Source organism: Asterias amurensis, chromosome 1 (assembly GCF_032118995.1).
Source record: "Asterias amurensis chromosome 1, ASM3211899v1".
In the NCBI taxonomy this organism is placed as follows: domain Eukaryota; kingdom Metazoa; phylum Echinodermata; class Asteroidea; order Forcipulatida; family Asteriidae; genus Asterias; species Asterias amurensis.
In genome coordinates, this window is record NC_092648.1 from 23,872,215 (window position 1) to 23,898,649 (window position 26,435).

Here is a 26,435-nt window from a genome sequence, read left to right on the forward strand (position 1 = left end):
CGGGCGGACACAATTGCATATGCAAACCGTCCGGCGGACATTATGCAATAATGTCCTCCGGATAATATTGCATAGAGGAAAATTAATTGCATGCGCGGGAGGCAAGCCGGGGTTTTGGGCATGCCGAAAAAAAAAAATTGAAACTTGTTTCGACACAAGGTGGCGCTATTTAACTTCACTGTCAAAAACTCAGTCGCCTGTGGTTAACCTTTGACATTGTGTATAATAAACATTGCCACAAACACACACACAAATTAACAGCTGCGGAGTGTTGGTCAATCATGGCGGGGTTGTACAGGGGGTGTCAGTTCGTAAACACTTTTCGAAATACAAACTCTTTATTACTAGCTTCATTAGTGAACCATTGTAGACAACCATGTCTTGCAAGATGTGTATCCACCACGACTGTGTCCAGTGCGAAGCAGGTTTCCTCTGTGAATATTCCAGAGTTGGAGACTTTTGAAAAGATGGGGTACACATTCGAGAGCCACCAGGAATTACACCAGTTCTCGCTGAGTGAACCGGACATATTTTGGGGGACGTTTGCCCGGTCAAGGCTACGTTGGTTCGAGGACTTTGGCAAGGTCTCAGATGTTAACTGGAGTGAAGGGAAAAGTGCCTGGTTTCTTGGAGGAAAGATCAATGTGTCTGGTGAGAAGATTTCGGTAAAACAATGGCCCAAATTAAACTTATCAGCTGGCTAATAAAAAGTGGAAGCTTGACCTTGTTATTGTATTATTATTCCCATTGTATTATATTCTAACATGCGTCAACCATCACCCCTGTGAGTGTGATTGTTTTGCAAGAAAATAATGAGGAAAAAACACCATTGTTGCATAGAATTATGTGCTTCTAGTTTCAGATGCCTGGGAGCCTTTCTCAGATTCAAATTTTAGGGTTGAAAGTAACCCAACTTTAATTCAAGAATCAAGGGGTCGTTTCTAACTAGTAAATATTTTATGACCTCAAGTTCAACAACAGCTCTGCCAGTGCTTGTTACTTGGTAAAGTTTTATGGTCATAACTTGTGGAGTAACTTCCTACCTAAACGTACACCAAACCTTGAATAACACTTCTGGCCACTCTGATTTATTAAGTAAACCTTTAAAGTTGTAAAAAAAAATGTACAATAAGAGCCTACCTAAGCCTAAGTTTTTGTTTGTATGCACAACAGTGGCTATAAACATAGGCTTGACGGGTTATTTTGCTGCTATTTAGCTTTCTTATTGCAAACTCCATATAAAGCGGGAGCTGCGATATTGTGTTAATCTTTACCTTCATGCATTCTCCCCAATTGAGGGTTGCGATTAATACTGCAACCTGCTGGAACAACACTGAAATTGAATCTGGGTTTGGCCCAACATTGTTGGTTTGACTTTGCATTCACAAGAAAAGAATCCGATAGACCATGGACATTTACATTTCAGACTTAACTGCCCTCTAAAAATAACATCCCTTTGCAGCCACACATCAGAGTGCAATCTCTCAGCAAGGCAAAATTAATCACTACACTAGCAAAGAACCATGTGGAGAGAAAACAAAGAATGAAGTTTTAGTTTTCAGGCCACAAATTTTTGGGGAAAATCCTTGAGACCTCGGGACATTGTAGCTCAGAATCTTTACTGTAGACAAAGGATCTTATTTACAGTAAAAATGAGAAGAGAGACTAGAATCAAAATGAGTGACATGGTTTTGTCATCTAAACTTTTTCATTTGAACAAAACACTCAGAGAAGATTGATCTCTTGTGTTCAGTGGGTGATACTCTGCAGAATTAAAAGAGATTTGTGAGACTCAGATTCAACATTTGAACCTCATTTTTTTTAAGACAAAGATATTGAATTGAAGAAAGAAAAAACGACAAAGAACAGACTTTTCCTGTCTTGAGTTAACTGGCCTTGGGCCTGGCCTTGGGCCTGTTTTCCAGTATAAAACTCGAGCCCTGGTTTTACATTTAGATGTGGGTGGAAAACCCCAGAGAATTATTACAGGGAAAACCCAAACCATATCTCGTGCCTCTGGCAGGACTTACACAAGGGTCCCAGAGTTGATTGCAATAAAAGATACCACTATGTGAACCCGACTGCCCAAACAAAAAGTTTGATGATTAGTTATTTCTGATTACATTGTTAAAACCACTTCAACCCTCTAGAAGCAAATATTTCTGTTTGAACTTTGTTGTCAAGGAATTTAAAAAAAAACACAGCATAACTAAAGCCATTGAACACTTACTGAACACAACAAAAATTAAAAGTTCACAGATGTACTTCAAATAATTTACAGGGTTAACAGAAGGTAATGGTGAAATACTTCCCTTGAAATATTATTCCATGAAATGCTTTACTTTTTGGGAAAAACATTAAAACAATTATCAATTCTCGATATCGAGAATAACAGATTTATTTTAAACACATGTAATGACACGGCGAAACGTGCGGAAACAAGGGTGGGTTTTCCCGTTATTTTCTCCCTATGACCGATTGAGCCTAAATTTTCACAGGTTTGTTATTTTATATATAAGTTGTGATACACGAAGTGTGGGCCTTTGGACAATACTGTTTACCGATGTTGTGCGATTGCTTTTAAGGCAGTGGACACTATTGGTATTTACTCAAAATAATTTCTAGCATTAAACCTTTCTTGGTGACGAGTAATGGGGAGAGGTTGATGGTATAAAACATTGTGAGAAACGGCTCCCTCTGAAGTGCCATAGTTTTTGAGAAAGAAGTAATTTTCCACGAATTTGATTTCGAGACGTCAGATTTAGAACTTGAGGTCTCGAAATCGACCATCTAAACGCACACAACTTCGTGTGACAAGGGTGTATTTTTCTTTCATTATTATCTTGCAACTTTGATTACCGATTGAGCTCAAATTTTCACAGGTTTGTTATTTTATGCATATATGTTGAGATACACCAACTGTGAAGGCTAGTCTTTAACAATTACCACTAGTGTCCACTGCTTTAAGAGACTTTCAAATACTAAGTTTTGCTTATATTTCAATTGTCCTGCAATTAAAATAAACATTACATCCCTTACAGTAGTTTTCTTTCCTGATACCCCATGGAAATTCTGCAAAGCTTCCCTGGTTCTTGTATAGTTCTGTAATGTTTCCAATTTGCAATGCAAGTTACACAGTTTCATCTGAATTTTGTTTTTGGAATCTTGACAAAACTGTTGTTTTAAAATGTTCCAACCCATAGATCTTTGCATGAGTTTTGAGGATTTAATCTTTTTGTTAGTTTTAGATAAACTATTCACTTGCTTTGAAAAGTTGTCACAAAAAAACAATAAATTGACTAAATAGGGAGATGCTGACATCAGTTCTTGGTGAATCAGTTGGCATGTTAAAAAAAATCAAATCTTGCAGTAATATTTTTTTTTTCTTTCTTCAACCCAAATTTTAAATTCTATTATTTAACGTAAAATAAAAACTTACAATTTCTCAGACACAAAAATATTTAGAAATTTATAACAACACAAAAAATAGGTTTTTAAAATTTGTTAATAATCATCAAAAAGTGTAAGCTGTTAAATTAATTGAAATGTCATAGGATGGTACTCACTTGATTCAGATAATCACAATTCTCTTCAGCTCTGAAATCATACAAATGTGTTAAAAACAAGCTGGATATTAAAACAGGGTGATCTTTTACTCCGATCTTTACACCATCTTAAAACACTGAACACTCTCCTCAGCTCACTCTCTGCTTAGTGCTGAAAAGTAAAAACGCTCCACAGAGTAAATCGAACAACATCCTCTCCAATACCCGTCCACCGTGTAGTAACCAGATTTACACCTCAACTACCTTGACACTCGAAAAAACTTCTATACACAAAGAAGGGAGTAACCAGTGCACAGTCTATTGTTGAAGGGCACCATGCAATGAAATACCCAAATACATACAATGCATTTTCTCAATACAAACACGCTACTAAATTTCTATTCTGAGGACCGGGACAGAAGGTAAACGCCCAATTTTTGGAAGAAACTAATCAAAACACTGGCTGTGTCAAAAATATAGAAAAAAATCAAAGTTGCGCTTCACTGATCAACTTTATTTATATATTCCCTCAAAATAAATTACCTTTTTTAAGTGTCAATACTTGGGTATGATTGATTATCATAGTGTGTAATTTGAAAACAAATCAACACATCACACATCAATGTAGGGTAAACCATAAAATAATCTTCCTTGAATACACATTGCAAAAAAAACAAAATCATTGCAGTATGCCCACTCAAAGTTTGAAAAAGTTGTATCTTAAGTGGGAATTGGGTCTTATGGTGATTTCCATTGATTAGTGCATGTTTAGCTTCCTTTTGAAGAAAAGCAAACAAATCAAAGAAACAATTTATGCAGTCAAGGACTCTAGGTGTACACAAGTTCAGAGCCATAACATAATTTATGGTCACAGCTTGAACTTCCAAAGGTCATAATTTCACAATGGTCATCTGGTGTGTTATAGACAATACAGAATAATTATAAATAGGGTTAATTTAATCGCCCCTACCATACACAGTTCTACAAGTTGGGCTGATAAAATCAGTATACCAGGACCCTTGTGATTCAAGTGTGCAGTAGTGTACAATTGGAATATACAGCTGCGCCTTGAGTACTGTGCGCTATATACATAGAGTTATATTATAAGAACTAGAGGGCGCACTGGCCTATATATGCGCCCCGGCATGCGCGCAGGCGACCATTTTCTAATTTGAACAAACGGGCATTGCTTAGCGTGTGTTTGTGCGGCCATTTTGTAAGCTGACAAAACAGCATCGCGTCAGCGTTCAATCAACACAAACTCCAACGTGTACTTCGTATTCAACGCGCGTACAGAATGGCGCGTGTCTCGTTGCGGTCCAGGCGCGTTTGTGCAAGAAGCATCACCAGTGCGCCCTCTAGTTCTTATATAACTCTAAAGTATTATTATTATTATATTACCTGAGCATGATACTTGCTTGTCCCTTGGAAAAAAAGTAGGGCAATTTTATTGAGTACAATAGCTGACCTACATATGGTTTCCAAAATTAGACTTTTCAAGGTATTAAGTATCAGCTTTATGGTGCCTGTATTTAAGAATGGAGGGATAGCATTCGTTCATTCATTCATTTAGGCCTTTTTGTTTCTTTTATTCTTTCCAACATTTGAAGTCAAATAATTTACATTATATATTGTAAGCAAGAAGGTATTAAAATGGGCAAAATCAATTGATGTATTTAGTTGAAACAAATGCCAAGACTAGGGCAAGAGCTCTAGCACCATGAAATTCCGGCAGCCTGCATAGTTGGGCCTCCAAACCATTGCCTCCGTGTTCCTGGTCTGCGTCCCTTAACAGTTTAACATTGTATTTGTTCAAATTGAATAGACTTTTCAAAGTGAAAGTAGTCTGGTCCTTACAAGAATAACAGTCCTGCTGTAACATTATTGCCATCACATGAGCAAAGGGTCAAGGCCTGTTGCTGCATTGTTGGCAGGGCACTGGTACCAAGGTGTTTTCTTCTTTGTAATGGGGCAACTCTTTAAGAAAATTGTAAATTTCTATGTAGAACCTTTCAAGGGGCACCAATGCAATGACCAGGGACAACGGAGGCAATTGCCTGAGGGTCCAACCAAAGTTTTGGACAGTTTCCTGGGGGTTGGGGTGGGGGCTTGGCAGGTCTATCCAGTAGAATCAATGGAGGAAACCCATGGGTCACACTTGATATTAAAGAACATGGAAACTGCCACACACAAAAACAAATGTTAATAACTTCTGAGGGGGTAGAAGTTGGAGGGAGGGGTCTTAAAAAGTAGCACTCTCTGGACAATTCATAGGGGCCATTAACGCATTTGTATGGGTGCTTGAATTGATATTTCATTCAAACATTACCAAAGAGAGATTGAATTTCCTGCAGACATTTCCCTTTTCTTCTATATAAAGAGGCTTCACCAATACTAGAAGGAAATACCAAGCCTTCATATTGAGCAATGTGCAATACTCAGCTGAAGTTCCTTCCAACCATTTCCAGGGACCTATAATTAACTCATTTTGTAGTCAATAGTTCCTCTTTTCCTTTTTTCCCTCTTAGTGAATTGCATCGATCGTCATAAAGAGGCTGATCCAAATAGAGTTGCCCTTATATGGGAGAAGGATGAGCCTGGACAGGAACAACGGATAACCTACAAGTAGGAAATCAGTTTGGTTTTTATTTCTGTATGGACAATAACTTGTTTTTGTTTTTAAACCCTAAAGAGAATGGAACAAATTATTTTAGTTTCATTTCAGCACCTGCTACTCTCATTAATTACAAGTTAATTATAATTTGATTGGATATCTTGTATTAGATGGCATTATTATCGAAGCATACCCCATTACCTTGGGGAAGGGTAACAACAATATTTTGAATGATACAGTTTACAGGATGATGGAAGAGTTAACAACAAGCTTTCTTTTAAAACTAATTAGTAGTAGACAATTTGTTTTTGTTTAAGGCTTTAGAAAACTCACTTACTCATCCGCAAATACAGCTTTGGTTCGCTGGTGCTGACCTTGAATATAAGAATTGACCTTAAATAGTCATCCAGGCTATGACCTCTTTGAGTTATGACCTCTTTTGATATTGTCTTCTCTTCTTGCTACATGACCCGCCCGTCTTCACCTCTTCTTCTTCACCTCTTCTTTCATCCTTCTCACTCCTCTTGCCTTTCTCAAATCCTTCTGTCTGACCCTGCTCCTTCTTGAGAGTCACTGAAACTTTCAAATTATACAAAATATAAATTTGTGGTTTTACCCATATATACACTGATGTGTGAAAGCACTGTATACTCAGTACTTTCCTGAGTTCTGTGAACAAAAATACACAGCCTTTGCAATTCTAGAGCAGTGTCTTACCAATTAGACTAAGTTAATTAGGGAATAACAGTGCGAGTACCCGGTCTTCACTGCGTGGTAATGACCGGGTTGGTGGCTGGCGCTGTTAACGGACCGAGCCGGAGGTGAGGTCCGTTAACAGCGCCAGCCACCAACCAAGGTCATTACCACGCAGTGAAGACCGGGTACGAGGTTTACACAATGTATGCTGATTTAGTGGCCACTTATTCGCTATTTTCCAAAGCCGGTCTTTATACCACCGTTAACACTCCCACACGTGACCGGGTTTTGACCAATCAGAGACTTGAAACCGTCCAAGGTATTTATTAATATTCTTTACTTCCGATGAGAATGTCCATCTGTTAAACGATACAAGTTGTTTAATTTTATGTAAATGCAGAGAGCTGTATGAGATGACCAATCAGATTGCCAATGCCTTGAAGACCAATGGAATCAAGAAAGGTGATCGAGTAGCTATTTATATGCCTGTCTCACCTATTGCAGTAGCATCTATGATGGCATGTGCACGCATTGGTGCCATCCACAGGTACAGTAAGAAATTCCAGGCCATTTAAACTTAAACTTGAGTTAACAGTTTGCAGTCGGCCCCTTGCATGTTGCGGAAACACACTATCCTATACCCATTTTGGGAGTCAAGATGTGCTCCAAGGAAATTACTTTAAAATGGGAGAAATGGTAGACGTGCATTGGAGCAGATGAGCAAACTGTTGTACCATCAGGCTATACAAATTTATCCAAAATTGTGTATTGGTATGTAAAAGCTTGCCCGAATCATGTCACACAGGAATCGTCTTTTTAATCTTAGGAACTCAAATGTAAGTGGCAATGTATGACTAAGCAAGTCATTGTATCAGACACTATTCAAATATTGCTTACAAATGGCTTACTGCCTCAAAACCTCTTGGTGCAATAAATACCTGCTTGCTGGCCAGTTTCTAGAGTGGACTATTTACATTAAGTTTTTCATTAGATTTAAGAACAGAATCAACAAATAAAGAGCAAATTTGAAAAATTCTGGTCTGATTTTCTTGTGTTCTCGATAGTGTGGTGTTTGCTGGATTCAGTTCTGATGCTTTAGCAAGCAGAGTTATTGATGGTAAGTAGAATTAAAATTGCTGGGTTGTTCTATGGCCCTTTTCGAAACCACTGCTTCGGCTTTGGATTCGGCTTCAGGCTCCGTCCTCTCGTCTGAAGCTCTGGCTGCAAACGCAAAGCCGAAGCTGTGGTTTCGCAAAGGGCCTATGAGTGTGTCAAAAAAAAAGCAGAACAGTTCTTTTCAGAACTGAGAAGTCTCCCGAACCCCCCCCCCCCCCCAAATCTACTCCGCGGTAGTAGAACAAAGCAAGCAGTTCTCTAAAAACAAATTTTACCTGGCAAGTAGATACACACATGGTGTTACCGCAAACCAAATATATATTGATACCTCACCATGCAATGCCTCAAATCCTATATGTCCATGATGTCGCTGCTGTCTACAGCTAAGGTCATAGCTGATTTGCTTGAGTCAGTTGTGGCATAATAATACTACTTCAGGCAATTTTTTTGGTGGCATGGGTGGCTTTTTGCATAAAGCACTTGCCCCTCACCACTTTGGTCCTGATTCGATTCCCTGCTAAGGCCATAATGTGAGTAGAGTTGTGCATTGGTTCTCTCCTATGTGACTAGGGTTTTTCTCTGGGCTCTCCGGTTTTCCTCCCTCTCCGAAAAAAACAAACCCGTTCTATCTCTGGCTGTGCTCCATGATCATATATGGGTGGATGGTATCTGGTATATGGGTAGTTGTCCATGAGCTAGGTGCTGAATTTTAAGGAGGTAGCATCACAAAGGCATTTTTCAACACAATGTAACCTATACCAACAAGTACCTCCTGCCCTGATAGGAAAAAAAATATGGCAGAAATGTGGCAAGGAGAAACCTTGTTTTCAAGTGGCATTACGACTGCTGTTTGAGTATGCACAACTCGTTTTTTCACTCTCCATGCAAATAAATGGGCACCCCCGAACAAAGATATCGACAAAATAGGGACACTGCCAACATAGGGCTAGATAGCTCAGTTGGTAGAGCGCCGGCACATTAATCTGGTTAATTCTCCACTCTAGTCAATTCTTTGTTGAACCCCAAAATCAAGTATATGGGCTTTTAAAAATGTTACCACCTAAACAGCTATTGTCTTTCTAAAAGCTTGTTTCATTATTGCTTCATCTTTCTTCGCTGATTGCATTTTAGCTGGAGCCGAGACTATTATGACCGCTGACCAGGCTGTGAGGGGAGGCAAATTGATTGACCTGAAGAAGACCGTTGACGATGCCGTGAAACAATGCCCTGATGTGAAGCGGGTCTTTGTAGCTACCAGGACTGGGAACAAAGTACCGATGTCTAAGATAGATATTCCCCTAGAAGAGGTTTGTAATATATTGGGTTCTCGTTATAACAAGGGACTGGCCAAATTACCTCTTTATAACAGAAATCTTGTTAAAAGAGGAGAGCAAAACAAAGAAACACTGTACAGCAGAAATTAGATTTTGGAACTTCAGAATGTACTCTTTATAAACAGAACCGCTTCTTAACAGTGCTCTATATAACAAGAGCTGACTGTAGTCCACTGTACTGATTTAAGAGAAAGTCAAGCTGATGAGGAAATCATAGGTGTTGCTTATATCTTCATAAACAGACTAAGCGGTAACGCCTTCAGCTAATCACCCATCCCCACACAAAATGCTGAAACAAACTACTCGCATGTATACGTACCAGTTTTGTACGCCTTGATTTGAAACTGGATAGCTCAGTTGGTAGAGCGCTGACCTCTGGATTAACGGACCAGTACGTTAATCTGGAGGTAGTTGGTTCAAGTCCTGCTCCAGTCAATTTATTCAAACTCAAACAGTTACAAAAAGGAAACAACTGTAGCCATTTAAGATGTTTGTTTTTCTCATTGCACACCCACCAGTGCAAATGCCAGTATCAAGGTGAATAGGAGATGATCAAAAGAGGTTTAATTTAAGATGTGGGAGAAAAACCCAGACATGCAAAAACCAAATCCACATGCAAGGCTCCAGTCTAGGTTGGGATTCGAACCAGGGTCCTCTAAGTAAGGCAAGGAAAGAAATCGCTAAGCCGACCTGATCCCTCGGAGTTGTTTGTTTTGTTACAAGACGTTCCAAGTAAAAATGTTTTAATAATCCTTTAATTTATGTGTAATTGGTCTATTTGTCTTATTTTCCTTGCTGTGTGTGGTTCCCCCTCCTGTGCACCTACCTCATTCTGGTGGATTTTGGCGCCCTATAAATGTTCTTTATTATTATTAAGTAAAAATGTTAAGATCTTTGTATGATTTCAGGCCATGGCTAGCGAGTCAACAGAATGCGAACCCGAGATGATGGACTCTGAAGATCTTCTCTTCATGCTGTACACATCAGGTTCAACAGGGACTCCTAAAGGCTTATCTCACTCCCAGGCTGGCTATCTACTCTATGCAACACTAACACAACAGGTCAGTTATAGATCGGACATAGAGATTATTATGTGGTTTTTGCCCTTGCTTCGCTGTGTATTAAGCACTGTATATACTCAAGTACTTTCCTGAGTTGTGTGGAATAATTCGTAGGCAAATCACTAGTTAACACTAGACCACTGACCAATCAGCATTGAGTGGGGGGGACGGGGGAGAGAATGTTTATTGTCGGGGGAAGTGGACGGGGAATGTGTCACTGTAACGTTGCGAATGGGTGGCCCAAACATTTTGGTCGGGATTGTAGATGCAGTTCAAATCCTGCACTGAAGGTTTGTTCTACAAAAACAAAATCTACTTCCTCTGTTTGTTTGTTTGTTAACTTCCTTTGTTTATCCAGGTTAAGCCAAATCATTAAAAATGGGTTTCCATTCAAAGCCCGCATGATAAAATGCAACAGAAATTCAAGGGGAAGAAAGATAAAAGAAAAAGTAGAAGGTTTAAATTGAAGATTAAACATGTATGTCATCAGAAAATAAAAAATTTGAACTAAAAAGTTCAGTTTGAGCCAAGGTCTTGAAAATGTTTGTGTTCAGTATTTTAGTTCTATTCTACTGAAATATTTTCTGTACTACTGTAAAATATGATGAAAACTGCAGCGATCCTTCACGTCTCTACCAACACAAACCCAGACTCAATTGTTTCTCCATATCCACCACAGGGGATAGCCTTTGTCAAGTAGAAAAACTACTAATGTGCTACACCCACTATATCAACAACCCTGACCGCACCCAACTAACTACGAACAAAGATACACAGCTGGATCTGTGGAAGTGGTTTCATACTATTGAGTAATCCATGGATTTACGTAGCTTCAATAATCTGAGACGTCAACCGGAACAGCCTTGGCTCCTATTGTATTCTCTTGAAGTGAAGTGGGTGTCACTCACAGCGTCCATTGCACTAGTCTACTTTGTACTGGATGGGCAGCCAGGGCTCCACGTTACAAAGAGCCAAGATTTATCTTAACGTTCCATGTCGTGGCTGAGTGGTCTAGTTCACCCGGACCCAAATTCTGTGGTGTTTTTAGCAGTGGAGTGTGGTTTCTTGATCAGGGCACTTTTATTATTGTTTATCAAAAGTTAGGAAGGTAGTGCAGTTTGTTACACCAGTCAGGCTCCTAGTGGATGATACCCACGCAGACATCCTTATGGACAGTTCAGGGGCACCTGTTCCAAACGTGTGCCCTATAATTTAGTGTGCAATTTGTAAAACTTTTGATTTAAAAATCGTTACTTTTCATTCAGTGGCTTTTTTAATACAACTTTCAAATTCAATTCAGTTCAGTGAGGTCTCACATTCAAACATCAAAATTAAATCGTAAATTTTTATATAATTATCGTTCATGAGAATGATTGACTGCTATTGTGAAAGGAAAAAGTAAGTGGTGGACCTTTCACTGTCAGAAAGGAAGTCCATTGTTGTTGTAGAATCACTCGTTTCATGACCTTGGCCTTGTTCTCTCATTGACGTAAATCTCTGGTTCCGCCTTACTGATCAATGCCAGACAGTCGTCGGAATGTTTTGTCGTCAGAATGGGCTTAACTTGTTTGTAAGCTTGTTTTATTAACACACACACCCAACGCCCCCATACCCCCCTTCTGGACCGGCCAACCTTAAATCTCTTTTTGTCTGGATTTGAAACATGTTCACTCAAAATATAAATAATAACACAAGACATTTGTTTATTCTATAGGGCATAATGCAGGAGCCCCTTAGGCCTGTGCACACGTTAGCTCAGTGGTTTCTTTCCCTGCCTTTCACCTCTGTGGACTCCGGTTTGAATCCCACCTTAGATCAGAGCCTTGCATGTGGATTGGGTTTTTCAGTCCCTACCTGATTGTGTGGGTTTTCCCTTTTGGGGGGTTTTCCTCCCCAATTAAAAACTGAACATTTCTTCTCTTTTCCTATTCATCCTGTTATTGGTATTAGTTGTTCTGTTGGGTGTGTAATAAATAAATGAATAAATAAATAAATAAAATTAATAAACAAATAAATGCATAAAAATTAAACACAGAACATTAAATTATAGCAGTGGAATTTATAAAAAAAAAGTTTCAAAAGTGTAGATTAATACATTTGAATCTTTAGAATTACAGTGTACTTTGATAATGGGAACAGAGTCAGCTTTGAACTGGTCATTCATTCTGCATAGAAGGTTTCAGTGAAGGCAGTTGAAACATACTTGAATACATTGTTACACTTTCTTGTTCAGATTTGTCTGTTTTCCCCTCTAATTTCTGAATTAACTTGAACGGGTTTTGTATGCTAATTAATAGACTTTATACATTAACGTTAACCGATCATGATACAATGAAAACACAAAGTGCACAGCTTTGGCCAAAGATCAGCCTCCTTCTCACCTATAGACGAGGGCGCCCTACTCAATTGACCTCATGTGCATTAGACTTGGCCCCTGTCTTTAAAGACGGATAAAGACTAGTACCAGCTACAAAGATCCAGTGATTCCATTGGGTACAAGATAAACGTGTGGTGACACAAGCTTTCCATAGATGCCCAAACAGTACACTCCTATCACTTCCACGATAGAATTTGACTGCGTATCTCTATGTCGAATGAATGTAGGTCAAAGGTGAAAATACTTGCCGGTCTGGAGGCAGGTCTCGGGCGTTATTCACGAGCTTCGAAGTGTGACGTCAGATGTTCAGGCTACATGTGCCTAAGCTCTGTAGTAAATGTCTTGGTGCTTTTAGTTGCTAATTTAAGTGCTGTTAATATTCTATCTTTCAGGGTACTGGCTAGAATTTTTGTTAATTTACAAAAATTCATTCTGCACATGGGTTGCTCTTCTTAAAGGTGCTCTACAAATTCCACTTTAATAAAAAAAAAATATCAAAAATTATATGTTTGTGATGTTATTTTTTCTGAATTTATTTTTAACTTTTCAGTTTTGTTACTTCTACTTTATATTGTACTTAGATGGTATTTGACTACCAGCCTGGAGATACTTACGCCTGTGTAGCAGACATTGGTTGGATTACAGGTCACACCTATGTGGTGTATGGCCCACTCAGTAATGGTGCTACTACTGTGCTGTTTGAGAGCACACCAACATACCCAGATCCAGGTAGACATCCCAGACATATATTGTTTTTCCCATTTCATCTTGCCCTTATCGCACCGCTGTGACCCTGCAAGGTTTAAAAAGTCAGTTTAAGAACGAGTCACTACTCTTTAGATCCCATTCATAAATGCCTTTTTGGTTAAAGGAACACGTTGCCTTGGATCGGACGAGTTGGTCTATACAAAAGCGTTTGTAACCGTTTGTTATGAAATGCATATGGGTAGAAAGATAATTTAAAAGTAGAATACAATGATCCACACAAGTTTGCCTCGAAATTGCGTGGTTTTCCTTTTACTGTGCGAACAAACACGGTCGGCCATTTATGGGAGTCAAAAATTTGACTCCCATAAATGGCCGACCGTGTTAGTCGACGAGGTAAAAGAAAAACCGTGCAATTTCGAGGCATGTTTGTGTGGATCATTGTATTCTACTTTTACAGCATCTTTCTACCCATATGCAAATTATAACAAACGCTTTTCAAAGACCAACTCGACCGATCCAAGGCAACGTGTTCCTTTAAAATGAATAATGAAGTATGAAACTCTGTAAAATTTTTCGACGTCTCTGAGCTTTGCACGTGTGTTGCATTTTTATGACTGAGACAGTTTTCGGATATGCATGGTTGCGCATAAAAGTATGCACGTGACGCGCTCTCCACCAATAGATATAGCGAAACTGTCTGAGGTATTTATGAATGTTGTTTATATCATTTTAGTATTTCTTTTACTTGCCATCTTTTGTTAAACTTTTCACTACAACTTTTGAGTTTCTGTGTAATATAAACGTTTACTCTTTTTAATGAGCACGGTCTAGGAGGGCACATCTTTCTTGTTGACAGTTTTTGATCCCTCTGCTGCCAAACTGTATCTTATAAGCTAACAATTATAATTTAAACAAACTTGAAATCCAATCTTGTAATTGCAGGTCGCTATTGGGAGATGGTCGAGAGGTTAAAGTTGAATCAGTTTTACGGAGCTCCGACCGCCCTGAGGTTGCTTCTTAAATATGATAATTCATATGTGACTAAATATGACCGCTCAACACTTCGGACACTTGGCTGTGGTATGTACTTGTTAGTGTTATGTTATTATTAAAAGATTCAGATCTCATAATTAACACATTCAAAAATTAACACATTCAAAAATATATTAAACCCCAAGGGAAATTGACTGGGTAAAACACAAAACGAAATTCAACTCAAAATTTATGAAAGTGTATCCAGTCGGTTTCCCTAGTTGTTTATGACTTGTTATTTGAAATGAATAAGTTGCATCACTAAAGGTGATCCCTGTTACTGCAGCTTCCCAGGTTGTATCATAAACTTGGGTGTGATCCCTGGCTACTAATGGATGTATGGCTTCTGACTGGCACCCCGAAATAAAGATATTGACAAAATAGGCAGACCGCCAACATTAAAGGTACATGACTCAGTTGGGAGAGCAGTGTCATATTAACCCAGGAATTGCAGGGTCAAATCCCGCTCTAGTCCATTTTTCATTGTTCAAACCCAAAAGTATGTAAACAAAGAAGAATAGAGAAGACACTTAACAAAAATTCCTTTATACTTTGGATGGGACATCAAGTCATATGACTCCTGTGATAGCCTAATTAAACATGTTCAAGAGCCAAGAACATTTTGTATATCTTCAAAGAATAGGAATCAACTGCAATGTTTATGATTCAAAGAACTACATGTACTGCACAGCTTTCCTCAGGCTTGCTACCATGATACCTCTCATCACTAACCTCTGGTAGGGATGTACTGAAGAAACCACCACTGATTGGCTCCCAAAAGTGACTACTTTGCGTGGCGCTTGATAAAAGTTGTGAGTGCCAATGGTATAAATAAAAGAATTGTCTCCCCTGACAGTGATGTTTCCTATATGGGGCTTGCTTGTATCAATCCTATCAATTGCTATACAACGTATATTGTATCTGTATTTGTGTTGTAGTTGGTGAGCCCTTGAATCATGAGGCTTGGGAGTGGTACAATGACATCGTTGGGGAGAAGCGCTGTAGTCTAGCTGATACATGGTGGCAAACAGGTAAGGCTCACAATCTTTAGATATAGACAAAGGTTGGAATATAAAGGTTAGGTTGAACTAGGGTCTTCTCTTCTTACACACTTAATAACCAGTTAGTGCAAAGGATCGTCCATTTCTTTCACCCCGACAGGATTATTTTCAACGAATCATCAGAACAATTTATTTTTTATTGGAGACTTCTGCTGGCACAAAGAAATCATAAGTTAAAGCTAACAACGATTCTGTTTGAAGCACCAGGGTTTCATCTTTCTCTTTTGAGAAAACACCTTTTCACACAGGTTTGTTATTTTATGCATATATGTTGAGATACATGTACATGTACACCAAGTGAGAAAACTGGTCTTTGACAATTACCAATAGTGTCCAGTGTCTTTAATATCCGGTTTGTAAAAGTCTTAAGACGTCATCTGACGTCAGGTGTTTAAGCACTGATTGAATAAGTCCTGTAAAAAGCATATACTGTTTTGTAATGTTATCAATAAAAATGGACCACTTGTTGTTTACATAGTGTGTTTATTGAAAACAGTTGGATGGGATCAGATTTACTCATTCAAGGATGCGATTTTCTTTTCCCCCCCTCCCGTAGAGATAAAAAATCATCTGCAACAAGTGGTTATAAAGCATGATTTGAATCTGCACAAATTCTGCACAAAACAAATACTGATTTGTATTGTTGAATAGCATTGGATTTACTCATTCAAGGATGTGTTTTTTCTTTCCCACTCCTGTAGAGACTGGAGGTATCATGATCACTCCCCGTCCATCCTCACCAGGAGCTAAGATTCATCATGGACCAATGACACCTTTCTTTGGTATTGAACCTGTACTCATGAGCGACACGGTGAGGAATACCACCCCACCCCGCCCCTCTCCACCCTGCCCTCCCTCTTAATTGGAAGAGATAAGGAAGGGTAAAATGACCTGCCATGGTCTGTGAGTCTCCCTTCATGGTTATCAAGAATTTTGTTGAAAGGTCTCGAGCAGCAAATGATTCAGTTCAAGCTACCCATGTCATGAAAATACTTTGAAAAATCATTTCATGCAAACATTGCTTGTTTTCAACATTCAAAAACATTACATGGTGAAAAAAATTTGCCAAAAAGACAGACTACCACAATGACTGATCTCCACTTGTACTCCGTCCCCTTCTCCCAAACCTTGGAAAGCTATCCTATCGCAGTTGTAATTTTGTTAAATTCATTGTATTTTTTTTTTTTCATTTCATGCATTTACTGTTTTTGATTCAATTCAATCTTCATTCTGACATCCTCCTTGGTGCTTTCAGGACAGTGTGAGTATGGTTTGCCTCATTTTTACATGAACATTCACTCTATTCATAAAAATCTGTCATCAAAGTTCAGTAATCCTCAATAACTGACTTTCATGTTCCTTATAAAGTTTAATAGACCTGTTGCAAATCATGTTATTCAAGTAGGACACCTTGCCTAGAGGTCAAAATGAGGTCATTCATTGTCCAATCCGGTGCACTTTGCATACAAATATGTGCATTTTCATCACTGCATCATCGGTTTACCTCTTAAAGGCAGTGGACATTATTGGTAATTACTCAAAATAATTATTAGCATTTAAAACCGTACTTGGTAACGAGTAGTGGGGAGAGGTTGATAGTTTAAAACATTGTGAGAAACGGCTCCCTCTGAAGTGACATAGTTTTCGAGAAAGAAGTAAGTTTGATTTCGAGACTTCAGAATAAGATTTTGAGGTCTTGAAATCAAGCATCTGAACGCACACAACTTCGTGTGACAAGGGTTTTTTTTTTCTTTCATTATTATCTCGCAACTTCGACTACCAACTGAGCTCAAATTTTCACTGGTTTGTTATTTTTTGCATATGTTGAGATACACCAAGTGAGAAGACTAGTCTTTGACAATTGCCAATAGTGTCCAGTGTCTTTAAATGGCAGCTGGATGACGTCAATGCATAAGGTCTATAGTCAGAAGTGTATCACAGAACTGTACAAATTATAAAAGTATCAATAAGTCTTTTAATTCTGAGTTATTGGCAAGCAGATGCTTTGAATTCCCCCAGGGCAGAGAGACTTTTATCGTTAGTTTTTATCATTTTACTACTTCACATCGGTATTTTAAAAACATTTTAACCCCCACCCGCAGTGTTATATAACAGAACTTTTTTAGCTTCTTGAGTAGTCGTTTTCCTTTCCACATGGTTGCCACAATGAAATCCTGACTTGACAAAGGAAAGACAAGGAAGGTTCTCATAATAGGCACCAAGGCCCAATTTCATAGAGATGCTTATGCTCATAATTAGTTCCAGCATTTATAGATGTAAACGTGATTCGCAGAATCTGCTGCCGGCAGTCAGCAAAAAATTTAGGAAAACCTTTAGTAGTCCAGGCCTTAAAACACGTCTGCTGTTAGTCTGTCTAAAACCAATTTTCAGAAATACACGTCATCAATGTGAAGTGGTTAAAGGAGTTATTTAAACCTTGAAAGCTCTTTTACCAGAGAGTGTCTTCACTTGTACATCTATAGTAATCACCAATGCTAATAGTTTTGTTACACCACTATAAAGATACTGTAATAGTATTACACAGTTTTTTCACAAACCTTTAGTTCCAAGATAAATTTTTCACCACAAAACAATGCAATCAGAGTCCAGCATTCTCCTGAAGACGATCAGAGCATACAGATCAAAACATTGAGTCTTTAACCACCAGTTCTTTTCAGAACCAACACTAATCAAAAGAGGTATTCACATGGTGTTACCACAAACCTCTCTTAGTTATACTTCCACCATGCTAAGTTTCAAATCCTACAATCCAATCTATATAATATAGTCTTGATTTATCTTTTTAGACTGTAGAGATGACAAAGAGGAATGAGTCTGGTGCCTTGTGTGTGAGGAGGCCGTGGCCAGGTATAGCGCGGACTATCTACGGCAACCATCAACGTTATATTGAAACATACTTCAAACCATACCAAGGTAGGCTGATATCCAACCCTCGCACCAATGTGGCTACTGCTGCCTTGCTCTACATTGTGGGAGTCAACTATAAATGTGTACTCCTCTTAATCAACTCAAACTAGAGCTTCATTTTTAGCTATTAATGCATTCAAGTTCGTTTTCTGGCACACATGATTTCATTTTTCTTATTCAGGTTCATTTCAGTCATTCTATTTTATTTATAGTCATTCTAGACTACACTTTGAACACTCTTAAAGAAACATTACAGAATTGGTTATGCTAACAAAACAGTTGCTGGCAGTGTAAGCATTCTATGTAATCTACCATATGGGGCCTACATAAGCTGAGAAACCTGTAGAAGTTTGAGATCTATCAGCCATCTGGATTATGAGAGAAAAACCAATTACAAATTTTGCCTTGCATTGATGCCAAAATAAAAATGAATAAAACACTCATTGCGCGATAAACTCCAAATGCGAAGTTGAATTATTTATTTCTCATCAAATATGACATCTCAGCCAGAAATATTTCAAGGGATGTTTTATACTATCATCATCATTAGACTATGTAAGTTTGATGTAATCTGTGATCTTCACGATTTTGTTTCTTACCAATTTTGTAACGTTCCTTTAAGTTGAGTTTCTATTATCTATTTACACTTGCTGACAAAGGTTGACCAGCTCTTGCTGCTAGCTTTTACAAAAATTGAATGAGTCTTGCAGCCTATTGGAGTTGAATGATCTTGTTTTAAAAGTGAATGCTAAACTGTTTGCTGTTACTAAAGAGACCAAAGTTGTTGCCTGACCGTCTTGTAAACTTGGTATTTGAATGAATGTTGCTTTTGCAGGGGTTTACTTCAGCGGTGATGGAGCCCACCGGGATGAATTAGGTCACTACCACATCACAGGACGCATGGACGATGTCATTAATGTCAGTGGTCATCGCTTAGGTACAGCAGAGGTGGAGGATGCCATGGTAAGTCGTTGAGAGCACTGGTAACCTTTAAAGCCATTATACACTTTCGGTAAACAGTATTGTCCAAGTCCCACACTTTGTGTATCACAACTTATATATAAAATAACAATCCTGTGGAAATTTAGGCTCAATCGGACATCGGAGTCGGTAGAAAATAACGGGAAAACCCACTCCTGTTTTCGCGCGTTTCGCCGTGTCATGACATGTGTTTATAACAAATCCGTAATTCTCGTTAACGAGAATTTATATTGTTTTACCGTTTTCTCAAAAAGTAAAGCATTTCATGGACTAATATTTCAAGAGAAGTCTTTCACCATTACCTTCTGTAAACCCTGTAAATTATTTGTAAATCTGTGAACTTTTTTTTTTTTTTCTGTACCGAAAGGGTCCAATGGCTTTAACAATAATAATAATAGCTAGTTCTTATATAGTGCATTTCACAATAACGTCTCAATGCCCTTTACATTAGTCATTGGGTCATTGGACCCCAAAAATTCCTTTAATCTTTCTCTTTAGCACGGTCTTTCTTAATAGTGGTCCTCTGTCCAAAATGCCAATTAAAACACCTGAGAACCATTTAAAATGTGATAACCCGAAAGAGGGAACACTTTTGTTTTTGAGTTCATCTTGGCTGCAGACTAGAAATCGAAACAATGATGATGGCGCCCTCTGTTGTTGGAATTGATCAATGCGAAGGTCTTGAAACCAAGACTAGTGTAGTGTTGAAAAAAGTCATCCCTAGTTTGAAAATATGGACCAGTGAAAAAGCCAACAGACTAGTAAAAAAAAAAAACTAATTCACCCTGTCGGACAGTCACTAAAACAGTTCAGCGAAATCCCTGTTTACACATCAGGGTTTTAATAATTTGAAACCACTTCGCCATTTTCCAACACTCTGAAATTAATCCTCTACCATATAAAACTCAAAAAGTCTTTCTTTGAAATCTTTATTTCAGGATGAACATCCAGCCGTTGCAGAGACGGCTGTTGTTGGATTTCCCCATCAAATCAAAGGAGAAGGTAAAATAACATTAGTTCTGAATTGACGTCATGATTATATCGGGTATGAAGAAACATGAATGCTTTTGGAGTCCTGTGAAAAAGTCCAAAAAACTATTCAGGTTGGATTCAACCCCCCTCCCAATTATAGAGCAGGATATTGAGGCCAAATTTATTGACAAATACTGCGCTTACAGTCGCCATTCTCCACCATTTCTGCACTAGACGTGTATTAAGTGAACAACGCATACGCAAAGAATATGTGTGCTAACCTTTGTAATGCACAGACTTTTATGCTTCTGCAAGTTCAAATTTGTAATTTCTGGTAACCAGAGCCATGATTTAAGGCCCAGATGTCTGCTAGACCACCAAGGGTGCCTGGAGGCAAGAGGCAAGTTCATATCATATATGTTTAGCAGTGGGTACTACACACCAGATACAAACTATGTTATTGGTAGACAAGTTCATGTTTTATTTTGTTAATTGTTTGTCAGTTTGTTTGGCGTATTTGAATGTTTATGAAAGGCAATTTAAGTATCAGTAGATTATTAAAAACTGACTAAATAACATTTACATTCCAAAACTATATCTGTGAGAAATCTCAACAACTGTTTTGACATTTCAGGTATATATGCGTATGTGATTCTCCGAGAGGGAGTCAGCGAATCTGACGAGGACATCATCAAAGACTTGAAGATATTAGTGAGGAAAAAGATTGCAGCTTATGCAGTACCAGATGAAATACAGGTAAAGCCAATGGACCATCATGGCCGAATTGTCCTCCATAACAATAAATGTAACCATAATTCAGGCTATGCTCTTAAAGTCACCTGGAAATAAAAAAAATTTTTCTTTCAAACAAAAGAGTATATGCTTACGAACAATAAAACAATTTTTTTAGTAATTGTTTGTCACGATTTATATGTTTAAAAAATATATAAAGTTGTTTGGGGGGCTGACTCCGCCTACCCCTTTTGTGAAGTCATTCAAGGCAGACTTTGCCTGCAATGCCTATAGTAAACACACGTGCAAAGTACATGTACGTCCAAGTCGTGAGTTGGTACATTTCAAAAAGTGTTTTTCTGCATTCAGCAGCAATACACCTGGTCGGCATTGCCGTCACGAACAGCGGCCTCTCGGGTCGGGGTCTACTCTTAAATTTGTAAATAACATAAGAACTGATTATTTTAAACCTTAGTTAACTATTTATTCACATTCAACTCATCAAAACACATATATTAGTGACAAAAGCTTTATTTTGAAAAAATACCACTTCCAGGTGACTTTAAGCTTTTTGTTAACTTTGGGTTTAACTCGCGGAGTTTTAATAGTCCTGATTTTAAACATGTTTTGTTATATATGTCTTTTTCTGATGCATTAATGGTAGCAGTCACAACCAGTTTATAGGACAATCAACTTACACCCAAACACTCAAAAATCAATTAGAAAATGTTTTATTCACATCTAAATGGAAAACAATATGAGCATTTTAAAGGTTTGTTAAACAGTTTTTTGTAATAATAATAATGAACCATTTTTGTAGAGCGCATATCACAATCACAGACAAGTCTCTATGCGCTTTGAGATGAAAACAAGAGAGAAGTAAAAGTTAATAGAGATGTGAAGTAAATACAAAAGCAAAATTTAGTCGATACAGAAAGAAGTACTGAAGGCTATTGCAAAACAAATGTGTAGCCCTCAGGGCAAGTTGAGAGGTGGTGTTTACTACCCTGTGGCCTTTTTTTTTACTAGACAATTTACGCCGAGCTTGTGTTAGGGGCGAGCCCTGCATCATAAGATTCCTACTTGATTTCTTTCGAAGTATACATTTAGTTCAAAGTTGAGGTTAACTTTCAAATAAGGATAGAATAATCGCATGCCTTCTGCCTAAAATTATAATTTCATTAAAAACTGAGCGTTACAGGCATTTTTGTGATGATGTAAGAAAATGTTTGGTTTGGTTGTGTCAAACTTGGTTACTTCTCACTGAACCAACACAATGTGCACCCATATGGTTGCCAGTGGTGCATACTCCAGAGGAGTTGAGATATTTTCTGCAAAATTTACGAGCATTAAAGCCATAAAGCACTTTCGGTACAGAAAAAAAATTAAAAGTTCACAGATTTACAAATAATTTACAGGGTTTACAGAAGGTAATGGTGAAAGACTTATCTTGAAAAATTATTCCATGAAATGCTTTACTTTTTGAGAAAACATTAAAACAATATCAATTCTCGATAGCGAGAATTACGGATTTATTATAAACACATGTCATGACACGGCGAAGCGAGGGGAAACAAGGGTGGGTTTTCCCGTTATTTTCTCCCGACTCCAATGACCGATTGAGCCTAAATTTTCACAGGTTTGTTATTTTGTATATAGTTGTGGTACACGAAGTGTGGGCCTTGGACAACACTGTTTACGGAAAGTGTCCTATGGCTTTAAGTAGTAATAGTGTAAGTCACCAAAGATAAAAAATGTGGAACTCTTGATTAAACCGAATGCTGTTTAATACTGGTACTTTGAGGTGGATGGAAGGAACCTAGTAGGCCTTTTGTTCATAAAAAAAACTAAACTATTAGTCATACAGGAATTTGTTTTTCTTAAAGCTTGGACATACATGTAGCCATCAATTTTGATTAAAAAAAAGTTCCAAAGATTTTAGTTTGATATTTTTCTTATTGGCAGATCACTCCCGGTGTTCCTAAGACACGCTCAGGAAAGATCATGCGACGTATCCTGCGCAAAGTGTGCGCTGATCAGAGTGACGAGCTGGGAGACGTCTCAACGCTAGCTGACCCTTCCATTGTTGAAGTAATCGTCAAGAATCATGAAAAGCTGAGTAAGAAAGGAGCATAAATAATGGTCCAATTTTGGGCCCAGTATTATAGAGATGCTTGAGCAATAATGAGCAGGATACCAGTCACAAATTGGACATGTGACATGGTATTTTTTGATACTAACCTTATTCTGGTTAGCAACATTTTGTTTTCCTTGGCTTATTTTTGTACTTAAGCAGCTCTATGAAATTAGGCACTTGTCATTACAAACAGTATTTGTCGTTATGAAGATATGAAATCTTGTTATATTTGAGATATAATTTCCACTTGACGTCACACAGTGTAAGGACAGCCATCTTTAAGAGCTATGAAACCTTATTTCCTAAAGCACAAATATTTGTAAGTACTGCATGCGGCCCGCAGGAGTTCGGTGAAATTGCTTGCATGATTGGTCAATGAACCACTTGGCCATGTGGCAAAATAAGAATACTTGATGCTGAACTGTGTGTAACAAAGTTAAAACTTAAGTTACCCATGGCATGCATCGGAAACAAACTATAGTCAAAGAAGGGCACTTGATTGTTTTGTTATCATTTTGTTGCAATGACAAATCATAATTCCCAGGTCGGCACAAAGGTTACTCACACAGCTTGTCTCACCCCCCTTTTTGAAAGGATCTAGTTTCAAACAACCCACCGAAATTACAGTTTTGATTATTTTTCATCAATAATGAGGAAATGAAAAGCAATGATTTGTGTGGAAGACAAATACTTTTAAAACAATGAAACTCATTCATTTTAGTTAATGTGTTGTCCAATAGGTGGAAATCCTTATGTTATAGTTGTTGGGGTTTTATAATTTTAAGAATACCACTGTTCCTGTTTACGAGTGTTGTTCTGTCATTTAGCCTTCCACAAAGGTCAGGCCATAAACCAATTTGTTCCATAGGCCCTTTTGGTCAGTAAGCAGTTTGCAACTGCCAATTCTATTTTCTAATTATAAGAAAATTGGGATGTATAAATGCATGAGATGGACATTATGAATGATTTAAGGTAAGGGATAGAATGCATGTATTAATATGAAAGGATAACCAGACGACTGCACTGCAATGTGGCCTAGTACATGTAATAGCATTCTAGTAACTTCAATGACATTTAATGCGCACAATACACAGAACTAATTTTGTACTTCTGAGTCCAATTGATGTTTTCTTTAAGGCATTTTTAAAGACGTATGAGGCTTTCCTGGGGGCGGGGGCGGGGTTTCTCCCTTGCCATTTTTCCCTTCAAGCTATAACTGGCACTTGATAACTGGAGCGGTTTGGTCGATTTTATTGATATTCTGAAATAGGGCATTAACAAATCATTAACACTTTGATATTCTTATCAGTATAAGGAGATTGGCTGATTTTTATAAAAATGAGTTTACATTGCAAGTGTCATCTTGATTGATGCTATGAATATTCAGGCTGTGTCAAAGGTCAACCTACGTTTATTTGGGGAAAAAAAACTACATTAAATTTCTCAAACTCTTTTTTCTTTACTTCTGGTTGAGAGATGTTGTGGGTTTTTTTTTTCTTTTTTTTTATTTTCTTTTAATGTTTTGGCTTTGCTTTGTGCTTTTCTGTTTGTTACCTTTCTTGATGTTTAGTAGGAACAATGTTTTTTCAATCATGCTTTACTTTAACTGAAATAATATATGCTCTTTTAATTAACTGCCATCAACTTCAGATTGAACAATTACATGTTAAAATGCTTTTATTTTTTTTTTTTGTGTGTGTGTTCTATTTCCTATAAGTGTCCGCAATGTGATAATTTAGTTCTTAAGCTTTTTTTGTTTTTGCCCTTGTAGTAAAAAATACTTTCAATTTGCACAAAAATGTAAAATTTAATTAATGTAAAAAATGATCATGTATTTTAAACAACCTCGTGTTATATATTATTTTCTGAAAAGTTCTTTGTAATCACTACCATATATTATAATAATTTGCACCAATATGTATTTGATTGTTATTGAAAAATAGTTGATTATGCCTGACTGAAAATGCAATAAGCCATGATGTTCAAGTATAATAATTGTTCATAAAGAATTCAATATGAAAGTTTAAATTGACTTGACACTGCAAACATGTCACAAGCCTTATAATACCAGTCTAATTGTAGTGAAACTTTTTAAATAACCTTCTAAAGATTCAAGTAAACTGTTATTCATATTGGTTTTTACTCATATACACCAACCAGATCACCGAGACTGCCCGGTAGCTAGAGGCAGTTCAAATCCTGTGTTTTAGCAGCGGGTACTGCAAACGAAATTTGCATCGGGATCAAGAATATTCATTTTGATTCACTACTCATATGCTGAGTACTTACCCGAGTTCTGTGAACAAAATCACAGGCATATTACTGTTGTACTTGCCAAACCTAGTAAATGTGTCTACTGCCTATATCACAAACCCTCAGTGCTTTGCTTTAAAATGTCAAATCTTATTACAGACATTTCATGGTCACTCTCAATCGTTCATTGGTTTCATCACAAGAAAGATTTTTTTTTTTATCAGACGACTTTGTTCTTTGTTGTCTGGTGATTTTGATGGCAACAGCTACTACTATAACTTTTGCTAAAGTGTTTCTAGGGATGCATCCCATAAGTCAATGCTTGATGACGCAGTAATTCAGAGTGGCTGATACACTGACATCTTCTTATATCAATTGTGTTTGATTAGTTGATTTCAATCATATGTTTTACATACATGTGATTTTGTCAGGATTATTCCTGATTTCAGGATGTATGTACTTTCTTGAACCATTATATTTTCTTGAAAGAATTAAAGCAATCACTAAAAGGAAAAAGAAATGGTCCATAGTTTGTCCAAAGGTGTATTTTTTCTTCTTTTCTGGTGATGTGTGTGCTCCTGAATTAATCGTTTGTCTGGGGGATTTGGGTCTAGATCAAGGTAGAAGTCGGACTTGAGCCAATTTTAAGGCTTTTCAGAGCTCTGCTGGCCTACTTTTGGAACACCAAGGTGAACCAATGGAACTTCAGGTGGCCATAGTTCAGCAGAGAGCAGTGTACAGAGACCGGTTTGTAAGGGAAACTGCTGAACAAAATCATCATCAAGAACCTGAACTGTATTGATGCAGGTTTCCGTCCACAGGGGCGTTGTCACAAGGGGAGTGGCTGTCCCCTATCATTTGAAGGGGGAAATGCAAAGTAAAGGAATG

General features: G+C 37.8%; 1 protein-coding gene across 1 annotated transcript; it reads left to right on the forward strand.

Annotated features, from left to right (window-relative positions):
• The first annotated feature begins 258 nt into the window (after positions 1-258).
• Positions 259-26,064, forward strand: LOC139954516 (acetyl-coenzyme A synthetase 2-like, mitochondrial). The gene is made up of 15 exons (XM_071954356.1): positions 259-651; positions 6,074-6,170; positions 7,256-7,402; positions 7,920-7,972; positions 9,103-9,278; positions 10,214-10,366; positions 13,325-13,472; positions 14,394-14,531; positions 15,422-15,514; positions 16,246-16,355; positions 18,352-18,478; positions 19,308-19,435; positions 20,392-20,455; positions 21,060-21,181; positions 23,123-26,064. The coding sequence occupies exons 1-15, from the start codon at positions 282-284 to the stop codon at positions 23,291-23,293; spliced, it is 2,097 nt and encodes a 698-aa protein (XP_071810457.1). The 5' UTR covers positions 259-281; the 3' UTR covers positions 23,294-26,064.
• Positions 26,065-26,435: the final 371 nt, after the last annotated feature.